The sequence below is a fragment of the Salvelinus fontinalis genome, chromosome 9 (assembly GCF_029448725.1).
Source record: "Salvelinus fontinalis isolate EN_2023a chromosome 9, ASM2944872v1, whole genome shotgun sequence".
NCBI classification, from domain to species: Eukaryota; Metazoa; Chordata; class Actinopteri; order Salmoniformes; family Salmonidae; genus Salvelinus; species Salvelinus fontinalis.
The window spans coordinates 5,251,332-5,274,960 of record NC_074673.1 but is presented as its reverse complement, the minus strand read 5'-3'; the positions used below and the strand labels follow the sequence as shown (position 1 = coordinate 5,274,960).

The window sequence follows — 23,629 nt, the reverse complement described above, 5'->3', positions numbered from 1 at the left end:
GTCATGCTGAAACAGGAAAGGGCCGCCCCCAAATTTGCCCCAAAGTTGAAAGCACAGAATCATCTACAATGTCATTGTATGCTGTAGAGTTAACATTTCTCTTCACTGGAACTAAGGGGTCTGAACCATGAAAAACAGCCCCAGACCATTATTCCTCCTCCACCAAAATGTACAGTTGGCACTATGAATTTGGGCAGGTAGCGTTCTCCTGGCATTCACCCAGATTTGTCCGTCGGACTACCAGAATGCACAATTCAAATGTAGGACCGTGTGGCTGTTGGTTAAAATAACACCAGACCCTTAACATTGACAGCGATGTCTGCCAGAGAATGCGTTTCCACTGCTCCAGAGTCCAATGGCAGTGAGCTTACCACCACTCCAGCCGACGTTTGTCATTACGCATGGTGATGTTAGGCTTGTGAGCGGCTGCTCGGCCGTGGAAACCCATTTCATGAAGCTCCCGACGAACAGTTATTGTGTTGACGTTGCTTCCAGAGGCAGTTTGGAACTCGGTAGTGAGTGTTGCAACCGAGGACAGATGATTTTCACACGCTTCAGCACTCGACGGTCCCGTTCTGTGAGCTTGTGTGACCTACCACTTCGCGGCTGAGCCGTTGTTGCTCCTAGACTTTTCCACTTCACAATAACAGCACTTACAGTTGACCGGGGGAAGCTCTAGCAGGGCAGAAATTTGACTAACTGACTTGTTGGAAGAATGGCATCCTAGGACGGTGCCACGTTGAAAGTCACTGACATCTTCAGTAAGGCCATTCTACTGCCAATGTTTGTCTATGGAGAAGGCATTGGCCGTGTGCTCGATTTTATACATCTGTCAGCAACAGGTGTGGCTGAAATAGCCAAATCCACTAATTTTACGGGGTGTCCACATACTTTTGTACATATATATGATATGTCATGATGCTGCCGCCGACAGTGAAAATGGTCTCACCATCCATCAACCCATCATGACCTTGTTAGACCTACAGTATGTGAGGATGTGGGTTTACTTCCTCCAGGAATCACACTACACTAAAACTCTATGTACTAACCGCACGGTTAAAGTTGCTGTAGAACACGTCTAAATCTCAGAGAATGGGGAGAACGGACAGACACGCCGACCGACCGACTGACCTGTCACTGAGGAGATGAAGGTGCAGGAGGTGCTGTGGGTCAGAGGCTGGGTCTGGGCTTGGAGCCTACGGTGGTCCTTTCCCTGGGCCTGGTGCTGTAACCGGGGGTCGACCTGCTGGGTCTGGGTCTGGTGCTGTAACCAGGGGTCGACCTGCTGGGTCTGGGCTTGGAGCCTACGGTGGTCCTTTCCCTGGGCCTGGTGCTGTAACCAAGGGTCGACCTGCTGGCTCTGGAGCTGGTGCTGTAACCAGGGGTCGACCTGCTGGCTCTGGAGCTGGTGCTGTAACCGGGGGTCGACCTGCTGGCTCTGGAGCTGGGCACAGGTCTGGTCCTGGAGCTCAGGCTGCAGATGGAAGAGGGAAAATAGAATCCAGCTAGTCGGCTGTACCTGCTCCAGAACTCGTCTATTTATTGTCCTGTAGCTTCTCATGGCTCTCGTCTCACTGTGGCAGGCATATAGTGAGCAATATGTTTGGAATATCGAATCGCAATCCATATAGAATCATGATACATACAGTGCCTTCGGAAATTATTCAGAGCCCTTGACTTATTCCACATTCTGTTATGTTACAGCCTTATTCTAAAATTGATTAAATAGTCCCATTTCCATAAGTATTCAGACCCTTTACTCAGTACTTTGTTGAAGCACCTTTGGTAGCGATTACAGCCTCGAGTCTTCTTGGGTATGACGCAACAAGCTTGGCACACCTGTATTTGGGGAGTTTCTCCCATTCTTCTCTGCAGATCCTCTCAAGCTCTGTCGAGTTGGATATGAAGCGTCGCTGCACAGCTATTTTCAGGTCTCTTCAGAGATGTTCGATCGGGTTCAAGTCCGGGCTCCGGCTGGGCCACTCAAGGACATTCAGAGACTTGTCCCAAAGCCACTCCTGCGATGTCTTGGCTGTGTTCTAACGGTCGTTGTCCTGTTGGAAGGTGAACCTTCGCCCCAGTCTGAGTGCTCTGGAGCAGGTTTTCATGAAGGATCTCTACGTACTTTGCTCCGGTCATCTTTCTCTCGATCCTGACAAGTCTCCCAGTCCCTGCCGCTGAAAAACACCCCCACAGCATGATGCTGACACCACCATGCTTCACCTTAGGGATTGTGCCAGGTTTCCTCCAGAAATGACGCTTGGCATTCAGGCCAAAGAGTTCAATCTTGGTTTCATCAGACCAAAGAATCTTGTTTCTCATGGTCTGAGAGTCCTTTAGGTGCCTTTTGGCAAACTCCAAGCAGGCTGTGATGTGCCTTTTACTGAGGAGTGTCTTCCGTCTGGCCACTCTACCATAAAGGCCTAATTGGTGGAGTGCGGCAGAGATGGTTGTCCTTCTAGAAGGTTCTCCCATCTCCGCAGAGGAACTCTGGAGCTCTGTCAGAGTGACCATCGGCGGCCAGCTCTAGGAAGAGTTCATAGCTTGGTTTTTCTCTGACATGCTCTATCAACTGTGGGACCTTATAGAGACCGGTTTGTGTCTTTCCAAATCATGTCCAATCAATTTAATTTACCACAGGTGGAATCCAATCAAGTTGTAGAAACATATCAAGGATGATCAATAGAAAGCTCAATTTCAAGTCTCATAGCAAAGGGTCTGAATACTTATGTTAATAAGGTATGTTTTTTAAATTTTATTCATAAACCTGTCTTCGCTTTGTCAGGGTAGTGTGTGTAGATTTATGAGGAAATACATGAATTGAATCCATTTTAAGGTTGTAACGTAACAAAATGTGGAAAAGGGCGAAGGGGTCTGAATACTTTCTGAATGCACCGTACATAGAATCGCAATATGTATTGAATCGTGACATAAGGCATTGGATCTCCAACCTCTCCTCGGGGACCCCCAGCCGTTACATTTTGTTATCTATTCCAGAGCAAACACACCTGATTCAACTTGTCAACTAATCAAGGCCTTGATTAGATTAACCCGGGAAACTAGTTCAAGACTACAACAAAATGGTGAAACATCTGAGGGTTCCCAGAGAAGTGTTTTTTAATTTTTTAATTAGTGAGTTAAGTAATGTGATAAAATAACCTGCCAACTCCCAACCCTACCGGTGTCTGGGGCTTGTCGTCCGGGGTGCAGGGCATGGACAGAAAGTGGCTGAGGCTCTGTGGGTGTATCTGGTTATGAGCCAGGCAGGGCAGACTGCGACGGGACGGCTTCAGCGTCTTCTCCTTCAAGATCTCACTGATGCTTGTGTGCATGCCTGGAGGAGGGAGATGGGGGAGGTTTAGAGGAGGAGGAGAGGCGAGAGAGAGAGAGGGGGGAGGAGAGGAGGAGATGTAAAGGAGGAGGAGAGAGAGGTGGGAGGCAGATGGGAAAAGAGATTAACTTAATTGTCCAATGTGAATCGTAAATCTGTGTTTTTGCTAATTAATTACCCTTATTACCCTAACCCCACACACCATTCAAAGGTTAAGAGCAGCACAGGGTCAAAGGCTGGGAGAGGCACAGAGTCAAAGGCTGGGAGAGGCACGGGGTCAAAGGCTGGGAGAGGCACGGGGTCAAAGGCTGGGAGAGGCACGGGGTCAAAGGCTGGGAGAGGCACGGGGTCAAAGGCTGAGAGAGGCACAGGGGGTCAAAGGCTGAGAGAGGCACGGGGTCAAAGGCTGAGAGAGGCACGGGGTCAAAAGCTGGGAGAGGCACAGGGGGTCAAAGGCTGAGAGAGGCACAGGGGGTCAAAGGCTGAGAGAGGCACGGGGTCAAAGGCTGAGAGAGGCACGGGGTCAAAGGCTGGGAGAGGCACGGGGTCAAAGGCTGGGAGAGGCACGGGGTCAAAGGCTGGGAGAGGCACGGGGTCAAAGGCTGGGAGAGGCACGGGGTCAAAGGCTGAGAGAGGCACGGGGTCAAAGGCTGAGAGAGGCACGGGGTCAAAGAGTGGGAGAGGCACGGGGTCAAAGGCTGGGAGAGGCACGGGGTCAAGTGCCTTGCTCAAGGGCACAACGGCAGCTAGTCTCAACATGTCTATCCCTGACCAATAAGACTGTATCTAGTCTCAACATGTCTATCCCTGACCAATAAGACTGTATCTAGTCTCAACATGTCTGACCAATAAGACTGTATCTAGTCTCAACATGTCTGACCAATAAGACTGTATCTAGTCTCAACATGTCTATCCCTGACCAATAAGACTGTATCTAGTCTCAACATGTCTATCTCTGACCAATAAGACTGTATCTAGTCTCAACATGTCTGACCAATAAGACTGTATCTAGTCTCAACATGTCTATCTCTGACCAATAAGACTGTATCTAGTCTCAACATGTCTGACCAATAAGACTGTATCTAGTCTCAACATGACTATCTCTGACCAATAAGACTGTATCTAGTTTCAACATGTCTATCCCTAACCAATAAGACTGTATCTAGTCTCAACATGACCCCTCAGTCAGTAGAAATAGCAGCTGCTTTAATGGACCTATAGGGGCATGGCTTGGTGACTCACCAATGACTTTGAAATAGTCCTGTCACTGAATGGAATTTCTATTGTGTGAAATCAGCGCCCGTGGAAATCCTACATGGCTTTGAAGAGGAAACCAGAAACCACCATCAGTAAACTATTTGATCCCAGTTTTAAAATATTCCAGTCGCCAGGGGAACTGAGGACTATATGACGTCAAGGGAGGAGGGTTGAAAACGTCTTAGGGATCGGTGTCCCTCTAGCGGGTCAACTTGGGGACGTGGGGAAGACATGATTGGTTTGGGAGGGTTGGACACGTGACATCACTGCCAGGCTAAAAATATTTTTTGTTTGAATCTTAGAATCTTTCATGTCTCAGAAGATGTCTGTGAACTCTTAGTCTCAGAGCTCTCCAAGGCAGCGGCCCTCTTGGAAACAGTGCTCCTTTCTGTACCAAACACCCCCGCATCGGACCACAGAGCAAACTGGATTTGGATTTATTAGGGATCCCCATTAGAGCATGGCGCTAGCAATGTCAGGACAGTCGGTTCGATTCCCAGGACAACCCGTACGTAAAATGTATGCACACATGACTGTATGTCGATGGTTTTTGACTGACCTTCATATCGTAAAGTAATGATGGACTGTCATTTCTCTTTGCTTATTTGAGCTGTTCTTGCCATAATATGGACTTGGTCTTTTACCAAATATGGTTATCTTCTGTATACCACCCCTACCTTGTCACAACACAACTGATTGGCTCAAACGCATTAAGAAGGAAAGAAATTCCACAAATTAATTTTCAACAAGGCACACTTATTAATTGAAATGCATTCCAGGTGACTACCTCATGAGGCTGGTTGAGAGAATGCCAAGAATGTGCAAAGATATCATCGAGGCGAAGGGTGGCTATTTGAAGAATCTCAAATATAAAATATATCTTGATTTGTTAAACATAGTTTTGATGTCTTCACTATTAGCATGTACTGAGAGTCTGGGCTGCATCATGTTAGCTCTAACGTCTTGCCATACTCCCAAGTACTTGTATGAGGTGACTACCTCAGGCTCTAAACCCTCAGAGGTAGTAATAACACCTGTGGGAAGAGGGGCTCTTACCAAACCACAAACCCTTAAGGTGGACTTGTTAAATCTTGTTCATTCTCTTAAACTAAATGCCATGACTGTTTTCTCATTAGCTTGTTTGAAATGTCCAACACAACATACGTTGGTGAAATCAACTTACTCTGCAAAAAATATATACCTTTCCGTGTGCAGGGTGTGCTATTAGCATGCTAACACTCATTAAGATAGACAGGTAGCATAGCTAGCATGGCTAGCATAGCTAGCCATCACATGCATTCACTGGTTGAACTTGATGTAACTTGTGTAGGAGAGTGTAATGGAATTGACTGACTATGACATGAATTACATAATTCATGACACCTCTAATAATAATTTAATTTGTTCTTATTTCATCTTTATTTAACTATTTTATTTCTAATGAACCTTTATTTAACGAGGCAAGTCAGTTAAGAACAAGTTCTTATTAACAATGACGGCCTACTTTAAAAGTAAACTATGTCGTTACTGCTTGAAATCAGGCTTGGCTGCATTGCTTTCAAAGGGGAAAGACTGCTTCCGTGACCCGATCGTCCCCGCTTGTGTGAATTTAGTTGAAAACGTCAAACTTATTGCCTCAGCGAACTGACACTGTGTCTGAATAGGACTCTGACGGGCCGCCCCCCCCCCCCTCCCCTTGTTTCATGAATGACGTCATTACTGGTTAAAGAGACGGCGCCCACTTTTATAAAATAAGCTTCTTCTATGCAAATGTTGATCAGTACAATAAAAATCAGTCTCAACTGGAAGGGAAGCAGATTATGTATCCCCATGAAATCAAGCAAAACAAGCTGAATAATTCAATGCATGTACACACTCCTCATGAATATGCATTCACCTGTATTGTGAAAGTGGATAGACCTAGGCTGCATCTTGTTTAGAAATGTCAAATTCAAATAAATAAATTATCATGAGGTTGTTATGTAGTTAAAAACCAAAGTTAAATGAATTGTATAATTGATTCATTCATGCATACACGTTGCTGTCTCTGAAAAATGTTGCGTAAAGATAAAAAAAAATGTAATGATATTGAACTCAAAAGCATGCATCTACAAGTGCAAGCACCTACACATGCACACACAGACCCCAAACCCCCAAAACTGCAGTTCTGCCTACAATTATTGCTCAGAGCCCAGACTGAGGTGATGCCCCAGAGCTTCTCCCGCAGAAGCGGGGTTTCTAAGCAATCAATGCGTTTCTTTCTCTCTCTGCTTGGCAACATATCAAAGAACACAGGCTACGTCCCAAAATGGCACCCTATTGCCTGATTAGTGCTTAGGGTGCCATTTTGGACCCACAACCATCTGTTCGGTTCACAAAGGGGTGTTCAGGCGTCATTAGTGAGATAAAATGTCTAGCTACTAAAACCTTAACTTCAGTTGATAATTGCATTTCTTTGAATTAGAGCTTTAAAAACACTCAAAGCCTCTAAGCCCCTCCCCCAAGACATTTCACACATTTGTTGTAAATCTGAAAGTAGAAAGAAAGGCGGAGAGGTTTGTTTTAGTGTTGTCTCATCACACCAGAATGTGGACTTCGTTACGGATATACCAGGTTTAGTATCACGATACCATCATGATACTCGATAACAAAACGACACCACGGTGGTATTAGCCAGTCACAGAATGGCACTTGATCCAGACAGATCTGATGAGTTCAATATCATTACATTTGAAATGAATTGATTTAATTAATCAATTAGACAACCATATAATCAATTTGACTTCGTTTTTTTTACCAATCGAACTATGCAACATAACGGTAATCATTTATTTTAATTACATTTCTATTGATAAACTGTGTAAATTGATTCGGGAGACAGGCGCAGGAATACGTAATATATATTTTTTTATTGTAACCAAATTACGGCGTGACGTTGAAAGACACGGGGACGAAGACCAAACAAACACTATACAAAACCACAGGGTTGAAACCCAAACAAAAGAGCGAGGAGCACCTCGAGTAAATAACACAAGGGCACGATGACTAACACATGGGACGAGACCCGTAATCATCTGCGCAATCCACAAGGGCACGAAAGCCCAAAACACACAGCACAGGTACTCACACGCACCAACAGACATTGTAACAATAAACGACAGCCCAATGGAAACCAAAGGGTACACTTATACAAGCACTAATCAGTGGGAACAGGGGACAGGTGTGCGTAATGAAAGTTCCGGAGGGATCCGTGACACCCAGAATGACAAAGCGAACAGGTTTTAGAAATGTTAGCAAATGTATTTTTAAAAAACGAACAAAAATACCTTATTTACATAAGTATTCAGAACCTTTGCTATGAGACTATAAATTGAGCTCAGGTGCATCCTGTTTCCATTGATCATCCTTGAGATGTTTCTACAACTTGATTGGAGTCCACCTGTGGTAAATTCAATTGATTGGACATGATTTGGAAAGGCACACATCTGTCTCACAGTTGACAGTGCATGTCAGAGCAAAAACCAAGCCATGAGGTTGAAGGAATTGTCTGTAGAGCTCCGAGACAGGATTGTGTCAAGGCACATCTGGGGAAGGGTAACAAAAAATTGCTGCAGCACTGAAGTTCCCCAAGAACACAGTGGCCTCCATCATTCTTAAATGGAAAAAGTTTGGAACCAGCAAGTCTCTTCCTAGAGCTGGCCGCCCGGCCAAACTGAGCAATCGGCAGAGAAGGGCCTTGGTCAGGGAGCTAACCAAGACCCGATGGTCACTCTGACAGAGCTCGAGAGTTCCTCTGTGGAGATGGGAGAACCTTCCAGAAGGACAACCATCTCTGCCGCACCACCAATCAGGCCTTTATGGTAGAGTGGCCAGAAAGAAGCCACCCCTCAGTAAAAAAGCACATGACAGCCCACTTGGAGTTCTCCAAAAGACACCTAAAGACTTAGACCATGAGAAACAAGATTCTCTGTTCTGATGAAACAAAGATTATACGTCACGTCTGGAGGAAACCTTGCACCATCCCTATGATGAAAGTATGGTTGTGGCAGCATCATGCTGAAGGGATATTTTTCAGTGGCAGGGACTGGGAGACTAGTCAGGATTGAGGAAAAGATGAACGGAGCAAAGTACAGAGAGATCCTTGATGAAAACCTGCTCCAGAGCACTCAGGACCTCAGACTGGGGCAAAGGTTCACCTTCCAACAGGACAACGACCCCAAGCACACAGCCAAGTCAGCGCAGGAGTGGCTTCGGGACAAGTCTCTGAATGTCCTTGAGTGGCCCAGCCAGATCCCGTACTTGAACCCGATCGAACATCTCTGAAGAGACCTGAAAATAACTGTGCAGCGACTTTCCACATCGAACCTGACAGAGCTTGAGAGGATCTACAGAGAAGAATGGGAGAAACTCTCCAAATACAGGAGTACCAAGCTTGTAGCGTCATACCCAAGAAGACTCAAGGCTGTAATCGATGCCAAAGGTGCTTCAACAAAGTACTGAGTAAAGGGACTGAATACTTATATAAATGTGATATTTCAGTTCTTGCTTTTTTTATTAACAAAAAATTCTAAAAATACATGTTTTTGCTTTGTTACTATGGGGTATTGTGTGTAGATTGATAAGGGAAAAAAATATTTTTTGTCAATTTTAGGATAAGGCTGTAACCTAACAAAATGTGGGAAAAGTCAAGGGGTCTGAATAGTGTGTATCAGTCAAAAGTTTGGACACACCTACTCATTCACACCTACTCACTCATTCATTTTTTACTATTTCCTGCATTGTAAAATAATAGTGAAGACATCAAAACTATGAAATAACACATATGGAAGAATCATGTAGTAACCACAAAAAGTGTTAAACAAATCAAAATATATTTCATATTTGATTTCCTTCAAAGTAGCCACCCTTTGCCTCAATGACAGATTTGCACAATCTTGGCATGGAGGCTGTTATAGCAGCAAAGGGGAGGACCAACTCCATATTAATGCCTTCCCAGAAGAGTGGAGGCTGTTATAGCAGCAAAGGGGGGACCAACTCCATATTAATTCCTTCCCTGAAGAGTGGAGGCTGTTATAGCAGCAAAGGAGGGACCAACTCCATATTAATGCCTTCCCTGAAGAGTGGAGGCTGTTATAGCAGCAAAGGGGGGACCAACTCCATATTAATGCCTTCCCTGAAGAGTGGAGGCTGTTATAGCAGCAAAGGGGGACCAACTCCATATTAATGCTTTCCCAGAAGATTAGAGGCTGTTATAGCAGCAAAGGGGAGGACCAACTCCATATTAATGCCCATGATTGTGGAATGAGATGTTTGACAAGCACATACTTTTGGCCATGTAGTGTATTAAAAAAATATATATAAAGGGGGATTGGAAATGATGCAAATAATTATGTTAATAGAAGCTACAATCTGCAGTATAAAAGCTGATCTACTCCCTGAGAATAAACTGGAGTTAATTATCATACAACACTGAGTCATGTAATTACTAGGTAAATACCGGGTCGGTAACAGCTTGTAAAGCGTAAGCCAAAAGAACACTAGGCATACTGTGTACATTTGATCATTGTAAAAACACACAGACAGCAGACTACACCATCTACAACCATCTGATCATTGTAAAAACACACAGACAGCAGACTACACCATCTACAGCCATCTGATCATTGTAAAAACACACAGACAGCAGACTACACCATCTACAACCATCTGATCATTGTAAAAACACACAGACAGCAGACTACACCATCTACAACCATCTGATCATTGTAAAAACACACAGACAGCAGACTACACCATCTACAACCATCTGATCATTGTAAAAACACACAGACAGCAGACTACACCATCTACAACCATCTGATCATTGTAAAAACACACAGACAGCAGACTACACCATCTACAACCATGTGTATTTCTCTCCATCTGATGTCTCTCTCTCAACCATCTGTCTGGTTGTAGTTACATAACAGCATGGTGGCCTGCTGTGATACCAACTGCCTTTCTGATCCCCTTACTTTAAAAAACAAAATGTATCTGTGACCAACACATTAGGGCCTAATACATTAATTTCAATGGACTGATTTCCCTAAATGAATTGTAACTCAGTAAAATCTTTTGAAATTGTCGCATGTTGCGTTATATATATTTTTTGTTCAGGACTACTGGGAATCAGCATAACAACATAACATGGTGCAGGACTACTGGGAATCAGCATAATAACATAACATGGTACAGGACTACTGGGAATCAGCATAACAACATAACATGGTGCAGGACTACTGGGAATCAGCATAATAACATAACATGGTACAGGACTACTGGGAATCAGCATAACATGGTACAGGCCTACTGGGAATCAGCATAACAACATAACATGGTACAGGACTACTGGGAATCAGCATAACAACATAACATGGTACAGGACTACTGGGAATCAGTATAACAACATAACATGGTACAGGACTACTGGGAATCAGCATAACAACATAACATGGTGCAGGACTACTGGGAATCAGCATAATAACATAACATGGTACAGGACTACTGGGAATCAGCATAACATGGTACAGGCCTACTGGGAATCAGCATAACAACATAACATGGTGCAGGACTACTGGGAATCAGCATAACAACATAACATGGTACAGGACTACTGGGAATCAGCATAACAACATAACATGGTGCAGGACTACTGGGAATCAGCATAACAACATAACATGGTGCAGGACTACTGGGAATCAGCATAACAACATAACATGGTACAGGACTACTGGGAATCAGCATAACAACATAACATGGTACAGGACTACTGGGAATCAGCATAACAACATAACATGGTGCAGGACTACTGGGAATCAGCATAACAACATAACATGGTGCAGGACTACTGGGAATCAGTATAACAACATAACATGGTACAGGACTACTGGGAATCAGCATAACAACATAACATGGTACAGGACTACTGGGAATCAGCATAACAGCATAACATGGTACAGGACTACTGGGAATCAGCATAACAACATAACATGGTACAGGACTACTGGGAATCAGCATAACAACATAACATGGTGCAGGACTACTGGGAATCAGTATAACAACATAACATGGTACAGGACTACTGGGAATCAGCATAACAACATAACATGGTACAGGACTACTGGGAATCAGCATAACAGCATAACATGGTACAGGACTACTGGGAATCAGCATAACAACATAACATGGTACAGGACTACTGGGAATCAGCATAACAACATAACATGGTACAGGACTACTGGGAATCAGCATAACAACATAACATGGTGCAGGACTACTGGGAATCAGTATAACAACATAACATGGTGCAGGACTACTGGGAATCAGCATAACAACATAACATGGTACAGGACTACTGGGAATCAGCATAACAACATAACATGGTACAGGACTACTGGGAATCAGCATAACAACATAACATGGTACAGGACTACTGGGAATCAGCATAACAACATAACATGGTACAGGACTACTGGGAATCAGCATAACAACATAACATGGTACAGGACTACTGGGAATCAGCATAACAACATAACATGGTACAGGACTACTGGGAATCAGCATAACAACATAACATGGTGCAGGACTACTGGGAATCAGTATAACAACATAACATGGTGCAGGACTACTGGGAATCAGCATAACAACATAACATGGTGCAGGACTACTGGGAATCAGTATAACAACATAACATGGTACAGGACTACTGGGAATCAGTATAACAACATAACATGGTACAGGACTACTGGGAATCAGTATAACAACATAACATGGTACAGGACTACTGGGAATCAGTATAACAACATAACATGGTACAGGACTACTGGGAATCAGTATAACAACATAACATGGTACAGGACTACTGGGAATCAGTATAACAACATAACATGGTACAGGACTACTGGGAATCAGCATAACAACATAACATGGTACAGGACTACTGGGAGACAACATAACATAACATGGTACAGGACTACTGGGAATCAGCATAACATGGTACAGGACTACTGGGAATCAGCATAACATGGTACAGGACTACTGGGAATCAGCATAACAGCATAACATGGTACAGGACTACTGGGAATCAGCATAACATGGTACAGGACTACTGGGAATCAGCATAACATGGTACAGGACTACAGGGAATCAGTATAACATGGTGCAGGACTACTGGGAATCAGCATAACAGCATAACATGGTACAGGACTACTGGGAATCAGCATAACAGCATAACATGGTACAGGACTACTGGGAATCAGCATAACAGCATAACATGGTACAGGACTACTGGGAATCAGCATAACAGCATAACATGGTACAGGACTACTGGGAATCAGCATAACAACATAACATGGTACAGGACTACTGGGAATCAGCATAACATGGTACAGGCCTACTGGGAATCAGCATAACAACATAACATGGTGCAGGACTACTGGGAATCAGCATAACAACATAACATGGTACAGGACTACTGGGAATCAGCATAACAACATAACATGGTGCAGGACTACTGGGAATCAGCATAACATGGTACAGGACTACTGGGAATCAGCATAACATGGTACAGGACTACAGGGAATCAGTATAACATGGTGCAGGACTACTGGGAATCAGCATAATATGGTACAGGACTACTGGGAATCAGCATAACATGGTACAGGACTACTGGGAATCAGCATAACAACATAACATGGTGCAGGACTACTGGGAATCAGCATAACAACATAACATGGTACAGGACTACTGGGAATCAGCATAACATGGTACAGGACTACTGGGAATCAGCATAACAACATAACATGGTGCAGGACTACTGGGAATCAGCATAACAACATAACATGGTACAGGACTACTGGGAATCAGCATAACAACATAACATGGTGCAGGACTACTGGGAATCAGCATAACATCATAACATGGTACAGGACTACTGGGAATCAGCATAACAACATAACATGGTACAGGACTACTGGGAATCAGCATAACAACATAACATGGTACAGGACTACTGGGAATCAGCATAACATGGTACAGGACTACTGGGAATCAGTATAACAACATAACATGGTACAGGACTACTGGGAATCAGCATAACATGGTACAGGACTACTGGGAATCAGCATAACAACATAACATGGTGCAGGACTACTGGGAATCAACATAACAACATAACATGGTACAGGACTACTGGGAATCAACATAACAACATAACATGGTACAGGACTACTGGGAATCAGCATAACAACATAACATGGTACAGGACTACTGGGAATCAGCATAACATGGTACAGGACTACTGGGAATCAGCATAACATGGTGCAGGACTACTGGGAATCAGCATAACAACATAACATGGTGCAGGACTACTGGGAATCAACATAACAACATAACATGGTACAGGACTACTGGGAATCAGCATAACAGCATAACATGGTACAGGACTACTGGGAATCAGCATAACAACATAACATGGTACAGGACTACTGGGAATCAGCATAACAACATAACATGGTACAGGACTACTGGGAATCAGCATAACATGGTACAGGACTACTGGGAATCAGCATAACATGGTACAGGACTACTGGGAATCAGCATAACAACATAACATGGTACAGGACTACTGGGAATCAGCATAACAACATAACATGGTACAGGACTACTGGGAATCAGCATAACATGGTACAGGACTACTGGGAATCAGCATAACAACATAACATGGTACAGGACTACTGGGAATCAGCATAACAACATTACATGGTGCAGGACTACTGGGAATCAGCATAACAACATAACATGGTACAGGACTACTGGGAATCAGCACAACAACATAACATGGTACAGGACTACTGGGAATCAGCATAACAACATAACATGGTACAGGACTACTGGGAATCAGCATAACATGGTACAGGACTACTTGGAATCAGCATAACAACATAACATGGTGCAGGACTACTGGGAATCAGCATAACAACATAACATGGTACAGGACTACTGGGAATCAGCATAACATGGTACAGGACTACTGGGAATCAGCATAACATGGTACAGGACTACTGGGAATCAGCATAACAACATAACATGGTACAGGACTACTGGGAATCAGCATAACAACATAACATGGTACAGGACTACTGGGAATCAGCATAACATGGTACAGGACTACTTGGAATCAGCATAACATGGTACAGGACTACTGGGAATCAGCATAACATGGTACAGGACTACTGGGAATCAGCATAACATGGTACAGGACTACTGGGAATCAGCATAACAACATAACATGGTACAGGACTACTGGGAATCAACATAACAACATAACATGGTACAGGACTACTGGGAATCAGCATAACAACATAACATGGTACAGGACTACTGGGAATCAGCATAACAACATAACATGGTACAGGACTACTGGGAATCAGCATAACAACATAACATGGTGCAGAACTACTGGGAATCAGCATAACAACATTACATGGTACAGGACTACTGGGAATCAGCATAACAACATAACATGGTACAGGACTACTGGGAATCAGCATAACAACATAACATGGTGCAGAACTACTGGGAATCAGCATAACAACATAACATGGTACAGGACTACTGGGAATCAGCATAACAACATAACATGGTACAGGACTACTGGGAATCAGCATAACATGGTACAGGACTACTGGGAATCAGCATAACATGGTACAGGACTACTGGGAATCAGCATAACATGGTACAGGACTACTGGGAATCAGCATAACAACATAACATGGTGCAGGACTACTGGGAATCAGCATAACATGGTACAGGACTACTGGGAATCAGCATAACAACATAACATGGTACAGGACTACTGGGAATCAGCATAACAACATAACATGGTACAGGACTACACTCTCAGAAAAAAGTATTCCAAAAGGTTTCTGCGTCTGTTTCTCTAGGAGAACCCTTTTTGATTCCAGGTAGAACCCTGTTTGATTCCAAAATTCCAAAATTGATTTTTAAAGGCGTTCTCCTATGGGGACAGGCGAAGAAACCTTGTTACAACAGAAATGCCTAGATAATCTTGTTACAGCATACAATTCAGTCATATGCCTGCAGACTATGACACTACCACTTTGTTTGTTCATTTATTTCTCCTTTATTTAACCAGGTAGGCCAGTTGAGAACAAGTTGTCATTTATAACTGCGACCTGGCCAAGAATAAAGCAAAGCAGTGCGACACAAACAACAACACAGAGTTACACATGGAATAAACAAACATACAGTCAACAACACAGAGTTACACATGGAAATGTTTAAAGTAAACAAATAAAAAGACCAAATACTCTATTAGCCTATAATGTGGGCTGGCACAGAACCTCCACATTGCAGCCAAAAGATGAAACATTTTAGACACACACACACACACACACACACACACACACACACACACACACACACACACACCTCATAAACAACAGCTCCTCATTCCCTACGAAGCACAGGGTTATACTACATCCTCTCTGCTGAGAGGTCATCAGCCAGATAGATAGAACACTCATTACTCCTCAGACAGCACCTGTCAGCCAGATCAATAGAGACGTACAGATCAATACAGAGAGACTTAATAACCAACAGATCAATACAGAGACTAATAAACCAATAGATAATAGATCAATAGAGACTTATAAACCAACAGATCATTAGAGCAATAGAGACTTATAAACCAATAGATGAATAAAGAGACTTATAAACCAATAGATCAATAGATCAATAGAGACTTATAAACCAATAGATCAATACAGAGACGTATAAACCAACAGATCAATACAGAGACTTATAAACCAACAGATCAATAAAGAGACTTATAAACCAATAGATCAATAGAGACTTATAAACCAATAGATCAATAGATCAATAGAGACTTATAAACCAATAGATCAATACAGAGACTTATAAACCAATAGAGAGAGACTTATAAACCAATAGATCAATACAGAGACTTATAAACCAACAGATCAATACAGAGACTTATAAACCAATAGATCAATACAGAGACTTATAAACCAATAGAGAGAGAATTATAAACCAATAGATGAATAAAGAGACTTATAAACCAATAGATCAATACAGAGACTTATAAACCAACAGATCAATACAGAGACTTATAAACCTACAGATCAATACAGAGACTTATAAACCAACAGATCAATACAGAGACTTATAAACCTACAGATCAATACAGAGACTTATAAACCAATAGATCAATACAGAGACTTATAAACCAATAGAGAGAGAATTATAAACCAATAGATGAATAAAGAGACTTATAAACCAATAGATCAATACAGAGACTTATAAACCAATAGATCAATACAGAGACTTATAAACCAACAGATCAATAAAGAGACTTATAAACCAATAGATCAATACAGAGACTTATAAACCAATAGAGAGAGACTTATAAACCAATAGATCAATACAGAGACTTATAAACCAACAGATCAATACAGAGACTTATAAACCAATAGAGAGAGACTTATAAACCAATAGATCAGTAGAGAGACTTATAAACCAACAGATCAATACAGAGACTTATAAACCAATAGAGAGAGAATTATAAACCAATAGATGAATAAAGAGACTTATAAACCAAGAGGGTGCCACTCTACCAGAGCTGTATGGGGGAAGAGGGTGCCACTCTACCAGAGCTCTATGGAGGAAGAGGGTGCCACTCTACCAGAGCTCTATGGAGGAAGAGGGTGCCACTCTACCAGAGCTCTATGGAGGAAGAGGGTGCCACTCTACCAGAGCTCTATGGGGGAAGAGGGTGCCACTCTACCAGAGCTGTATGGGGGAAGAGGGTGCCACTCTACCAGAGCTCTATGGAGGAAGAGGGTGCCACTCTACCAGAGCTGTATGGGGGAAGAGGGTGCCACTCTACCAGAGCTCTATGGGGGAAGAGGGTGCCACTCTACCAGAGCTCTATGGAGGAAGAGGGTGCCACTCTACCAGAGCTCTATGGAGGAAGAGGGTGCCACTCTACCAGAGCTCTATGGGGGAAGAGGGTGCCACTCTACCAGAGCTGTATGGGGGAAGAGGGTGCCACTCTACCAGAGCTCTATGGAGGAAGAGGGTGCCACTCTACCAGAGCTGTATGGAGGAAGAGGGTGCCACTCTACCAGAGCTCTATGGAGGAAGAGGGTGCCACTCTACCAGAGCCCTATGGGGGAAGAGGGTGCCGCTCTACCAGAGCTGTATGGGGGAAGAGGGTGCCACTTGACCAGAGCCCTATGGAGGAAGAGGGTGCCACTTGACCAGAGCCCTATGGAGGAAGAGGGTGCCACTCTACCAGAGCTGTATGGGGGAAGAGGGTGCCACTCTACCAGAGCTCTATGGAGGAAGAGGGTGCCACTCTACCAGAGCTCTATGGAGGAAGAGGGTGCCACTCTACCAGAGCTCTATGGGGGAAGAGGGTGCCACTCTACCAGAGCCCTATGGGGGAAGAGGGTGCCACTCTACCAGAGCTGTATGGGGGAAGAGGGTGCCACTCTACCAGAGCTCTATGGGGGAAGAGGGTGCCACTCTACCAGAGCTCTATGGGGGAAGAGGGTGCCACTCTACCAGAGCTCTATGGAGGAAGAGGGTGCCACTCTACCAGAGCTCTATGGGGGAAGAGGGTGCCACTCTACCAGAGCTCTATGGGGGAAGAGGGTGCCACTCTACCAGAGCTGTATGGAGGAAGAGGGTGCCACTCTACCAGAGCTCTATGGGGGAAGAGGGTGCCACTCTACCAGAGCTCTATGGGGGAAGAGGGTGCCACTCTACCAGAGCTCTATAGAGGAAGAGGGTGCCACTCTACCAGAGCTCTATGGAGGACGAGGGTGCCACTCTACCAGAGCTGTATGGGGGAAGAGGGTGCCACTCTACCAGAGCTGTATGGAGGAAGAGGGTGCCACTCTACCAGAGCTGTATGGGGGAAGAGGGTGCCCCTCTACCAGAGCTGTATGGAGGAAGAGGGTGCCACTCTACCAGAGCTGTATGGGGGAAGAGGGTGCCACTCTACCAGAGCTGTATGGGGGAAGAGGGTGCCACTCTACCAGAGCTGTATGGAGGAAGAGGGTGCCACTCTACCAGAGCTGTATGGAGGAAGAGGGTGCCACTCTACCAGAGCTGTATGGGGGAAGAGGGTGCCGCTCTACCAGAGCTCTATGGAGGAAGAGGGTGCCACTCTACCAGAGCCCTATGGGGGAAGAGGGTGCCACTCTACCAGAGCTCTATGGGGGAAGAGGGTGCCACTACCAGAGCTGTACGGGGGAAGAGGGTGCCACTCTACCAGAGCCCTATGGAGGAAGAGGGTGCCGCTCTACCAGAGCCGTATGGGGGAAGAGGGTGCCACTCTACCAGAGCTGTATGGGGGAAGAGGGTGCCACTCTACCAGAGCTCTATGGAGGAAGAGGGTGCCACTCTACCAGAGCTCTATGGGGGAAGAGGGTGCCACTCTACCAGAGCTGTATGGGGGAAGAGGGTGCCACTCTACCAGAGCTGTATGGGGGAAGAGGGTGCCACTCTACCAGAGCTCTATGGGGGAAGAGGGTGCCACTTGACCAGAGCCCTATGGAGGAAGAGGGTGCCACTCTACCAGAGCTGTATGGGGGAAGAGGGTGCCACTTGACCAGAGCCCTATGGAGGAAGAGGGTGCCACTCTACCAGAGCTGTATGGGGGAAGAGGGTGCCACTCTACCAGAGCTCTATGGGGGAAGAGGGTGCCACTTGACCAGAGCCCTATGGAGGAAGAGGGTGCCACTCTACCAGAGCTCTATGGGGGAAGAGGGTGCCACTCTACCAGAGCTGTATGGAGGAAGAGGGTGCCACTCTACCAGAGCTGTATGGAGGAAGAAGGTGCCACTCTACCAGAGCTCTATGGAGGAAGAAGGTGCCACTCTACCAGAGCTGTATGGGGGAAGAGGGTGCCACTCTACCAGAGCTCTATGGAGGAAGAGGGTGCCACTCTACCAGAGCTCTATGGAGGAAGAGGGTGCCACTCTACCAGAGCTCTATGGAGGAAGAGGGTGCCACTCTACCAGAGCTGTATGGGGGAAGAGGGTGCCACTCTACCAGAGCTCTATGGGGGAAGAGGGTGCCACTCTACCAGAGCTCTATGGGGGAAGAGGGTGCCACTCTACCAGAGCTCTATGGAGGAAGAGGGTGCCACTCTACCAGAGCTGTATGGGGGAAGAGGGTGCCACTTGAAGCCTGTAGATAATAACATGCTGTGTGTGGATTTACTAAGAGCACCACTCAAGGTACTGGCTCTGAATTATCACAGAGAGGCTCTACATTTGAGTCATTTACCAGACACTCCTATCCAGAGAGATTCACAAGAACAATTAGGGCTAAGTGCCTTGCTCAAAGGGCACAGACAGATTTTTTTTTTCACCTAGTCTGCTCGGGGATTCGAACCAGTGCCCTTTCGGTTATTTCCCTAAACGCTCGTAACCGCACGCGTAACCGCACTACCTGCCTAGACCCAGGTAGTGTGCTCCAGTCAAAAGTAGTGCTCTATAGGCTGCCTGCCTAGACCCAGGTAGTGTGCTCCAGTCAAAAGTAGTGCTCTATAGGCTGCCTGCCTAGACCCAGGTAGTGTGCTCCAGTCAAAAGTAGTGCTCTATAGGCTGCCTGCCTAGACCCAGGTAGTGTGCTCCAGTCAAAAGTAGTGCTCTATAGGCTGCCTGCCTAGACCCAGGTAGTGCTCTACATAGGGAGTAGACTGCCAATGATGATAGGCTATGAAAACAAGTGTGAAACTACCAATTATATGTCCGATTTATGTGCGCATGCAGATTTTTTATTTTTTTTAAGTACGATTTGAGGCTTATTTAGCCTGGCTCATCAATATCATGTAGAATCAATAGAAATGTGATTGTTCGTCAAAAGTCTATTTATTTCAATGGTAAAATGACAAGAAATGGACAAAATGTCCTTACATGATTTCAGACTGTAGAGAACAGCCTGCACCATCTCGGTGTCACCCGCTCCAGGGAGACCCTGTTATCATAGCGCGCGGAGGGAATGAAGCAGAGGTGCACGCTCGTGACCGCTCGTCATTCCAAAAAAAAAAACGGAATTCCCAAACTAGTAAACAAGGTACAAAAAGTCCACTTCGACCATCACATTAAAAAAGCAAAACGACTAAATCAAAAACGAAACTAACACACTCATAACTACTAACCGTTTTGCTGCTTGAAGGACTGTGTGGATCCCGAGTGATGCACCATAGTACCGTTTGGTTGTTGATAATTATTTCCCCGTAAAGGAAATTATACACTCCGTATTTCGAAAAGCAAGGTTACCGAATACATGGGAAACTATGGTGAGATAGCGTAGGAGTTCTGACAGCTGCTCTCCATGTCCAGTAGCCTCCAGTCATCACAGCAAGGATGAATAAAGCCCTACGGAAACCAGATCAACACCTGTACTCCTCTCCTCCCTCCACATGCTGCTCCCCATCCATGGCTGTTGTTATGGTAACGGGCCGGTGGGCGGTCCCGTGATGCCCCCCCCCCCCCCCTTTTCCGCACACAGCGAACCTGGTTCTGAATTTAGGCTACTGATTCTTCTCTGTAAAACAACCAGTCTTTTTGAAAATATATATATTTTTAAACAATAATAATATCCATTCTCCTATATAAAATATCATCATGACAAAGTTCTTAGGTCTACCACCCTCACCACACCATCATCGACTAATTGTCTGTCCTGACTGGGAGCATTACCTGGGGGTGTCCTGACTGGCAGCATTACCTGGGGGTGTCCTGACTGGCAGCATTACCTGGGGGTGTCCTGACTGGGAGCATTACCTGGGGGTGTCCTGACTGGCAGCATTACCTGGGGGTGTCCTGACTGGCAGCATTACCTGGGGGTGTCCTGACTGGCAGCATTACCTGGGGGTGTCCTGACTGGCAGCATTACCTGGGGGTGTCCTGACTGGCAGCATTACCTGGGTTGTCTTCCGTAGGTTTACTGTCATGGGACTAGTGAGAGGATGACCTGAGATAGCGAGAGCCTATATGGCTTTGAGGCAGTTACCTGCTGTTATGAAGCCAATGAAAGGCTTTAGACAGGAAGAGAGATGCTCCCCATCTCATCCCATGGGGCTCTGCTACACCTGGAGTTTCTTCAGGCTAAACCAGGTTAGACAGGTCAGGCAGGCTAAACCAGGTCAGACAGGTTAAACCAGGTTAGACATGTCCGACAGGCTAAACCAGGTCAGGCAGGCTAAACCAGGTTATACATGTCCGGCAGGCTAAACCAGGTTAGACATGCTAAACCAGGTTAGACTTGTCCGGCAGGCTAAACCAGGTTAGACAGGTCAGGCAGGCTAAACCAGGTTAGACTGGTCAGGCAGGCTAAACCAGTTTAGACAGGTCAAGCAGGCATAACCAGGTTAGACAGGTCCGGCAGGCTAAACCAGGTTAAACAGGTCAAGCAGGCTAAACCAGGATAGACTGGTAAGACAGGCTAAACCAGGATAGACTGGTAAGACAGGCTAAACCAGGTTAGACAGGTCAAGCAGGCTAAACCAGGATAGACTGGTAAGACAGGCTAAACCAGGATAGACTGGTAAGACAGGCTAAACCAGGTTAGACAGGTCAAGCAGGCTAAACCAGGTTAGACAGGTCAAGCAGGCTAAACCAGGTTAGACAGGTCAAGCAGGCTAAACCAGGTTAGACAGGTCAAGCAGGCTAAACCAGGATAGATTGTGCTGCAATACTCTTCCTGCTGTGGGGATCCTAGTGGGAGGAGAGAACACAAAGGAATATAATATATTCATTCTCATGGGCTAGATTCTATGATTCTATTCATGGTCATGGGCTAGATTCTATGATTCTATTCATGGTCATGGACACGATTCTATGATTCTATTCATGGTCATGGACACGATTCTATGATTCTATTCATGCTCATGGACACGATTCTATGATTCTATTCATGGACACGATTCTATGATTCTATTCATGCTCATGGGCTAGATTCTATGATTCTATTCATGCTCATGGACACGATTCTATGATTCTATTCATGGACACGATTCTATGATTCTATTCATGCTCATGGGCTAGATTCTATGATTCTATTCATGGTCATGGACAGGATTCTATGATTCTATTCATGCTCATGGACACGATTCTATGATTCTATTCATGCTCATGGACATGATTCTATGATTCTACTCATGCTCATGGACACGATTCTATGATTCTATTCATGCTCATGGACACGATTCTATTATTCTATTCATTCTCATGGACATGATTCTATTCATGGTCATGGACTAGATTCTATGATTCTATTCATGCTCATGGACACGATTCTATGATTCTATTCATGCTCATGGACACGATTCTATGATTCTATTCATGCTCATGGACACGATTCTATGATTCTATTCATGCTCATGGACACGATTCTATGATTCTATTCATGCTCATGGACACGATTCTATGATTCTATTCATGCTCATGGACACGATTCTATGATTCTATTCATGGTCATGGACACGATTCTATGATTCTATTCATGGTCATGGACTAGATTCTATGATTCTATTCATTCTCATGGACTAGATTCTATGATTCTATTCATTCTCATGGACATGATTCTATTCATGGTCATGGACTAGATTCTATGATTCTATTCATTCTCATGGACTAGATTCTATGATTCTATTCCTTCTCATGGATTATATCATTATATTCATGATCATAGATTAGATTCTATTCATTCTCAAGGACTAGATTCTATGAATCTATATTCTAGATACCTAGACCGATGTTTATTCTACGTGTACAGGAGAGACTCCTGGTTTGTATAAAAATAAAACACAGGATAGAGGAAGAGCTTTGGCATCACACTGTGATATCTGATGGAGTTCACATCCTGAATAAGGTTAAAAATAAAAACAGCTGCTCTAAATTGTTACTCTAATAATTCATAACAAGGGATGGACAGAATGGG

General features: G+C 44.6%; 1 protein-coding gene across 2 annotated transcripts in view; it reads right to left on the bottom strand.

Moving 5' to 3' along the window:
• Positions 1-21,131, bottom strand: part of LOC129861945 (anoctamin-3-like) — a 110,301-nt gene extending 89,170 nt beyond the window's left edge. Inside the window, exons 1-4 of one of the 2 annotated variants that reach the window (XM_055933172.1) lie at positions 20,844-21,131; positions 3,180-3,334; positions 1,283-1,474; positions 1,132-1,243 (exon numbers count right to left, since the gene is read on the bottom strand). In XM_055933172.1, coding sequence (XP_055789147.1) covers positions 1,132-1,243; positions 1,283-1,474; positions 3,180-3,334; positions 20,844-20,889 — 505 coding nt within the window. In that variant the 5' untranslated portion in view covers positions 20,890-21,131. Of the gene's footprint in view, positions 1-1,131; positions 1,475-3,179; positions 3,335-20,843 lie in introns of both variants that reach the window. The other variant, XM_055933171.1, reaches the window with a different exon arrangement.
• Between the last annotated feature and the right edge of the window lie 2,498 nt (positions 21,132-23,629).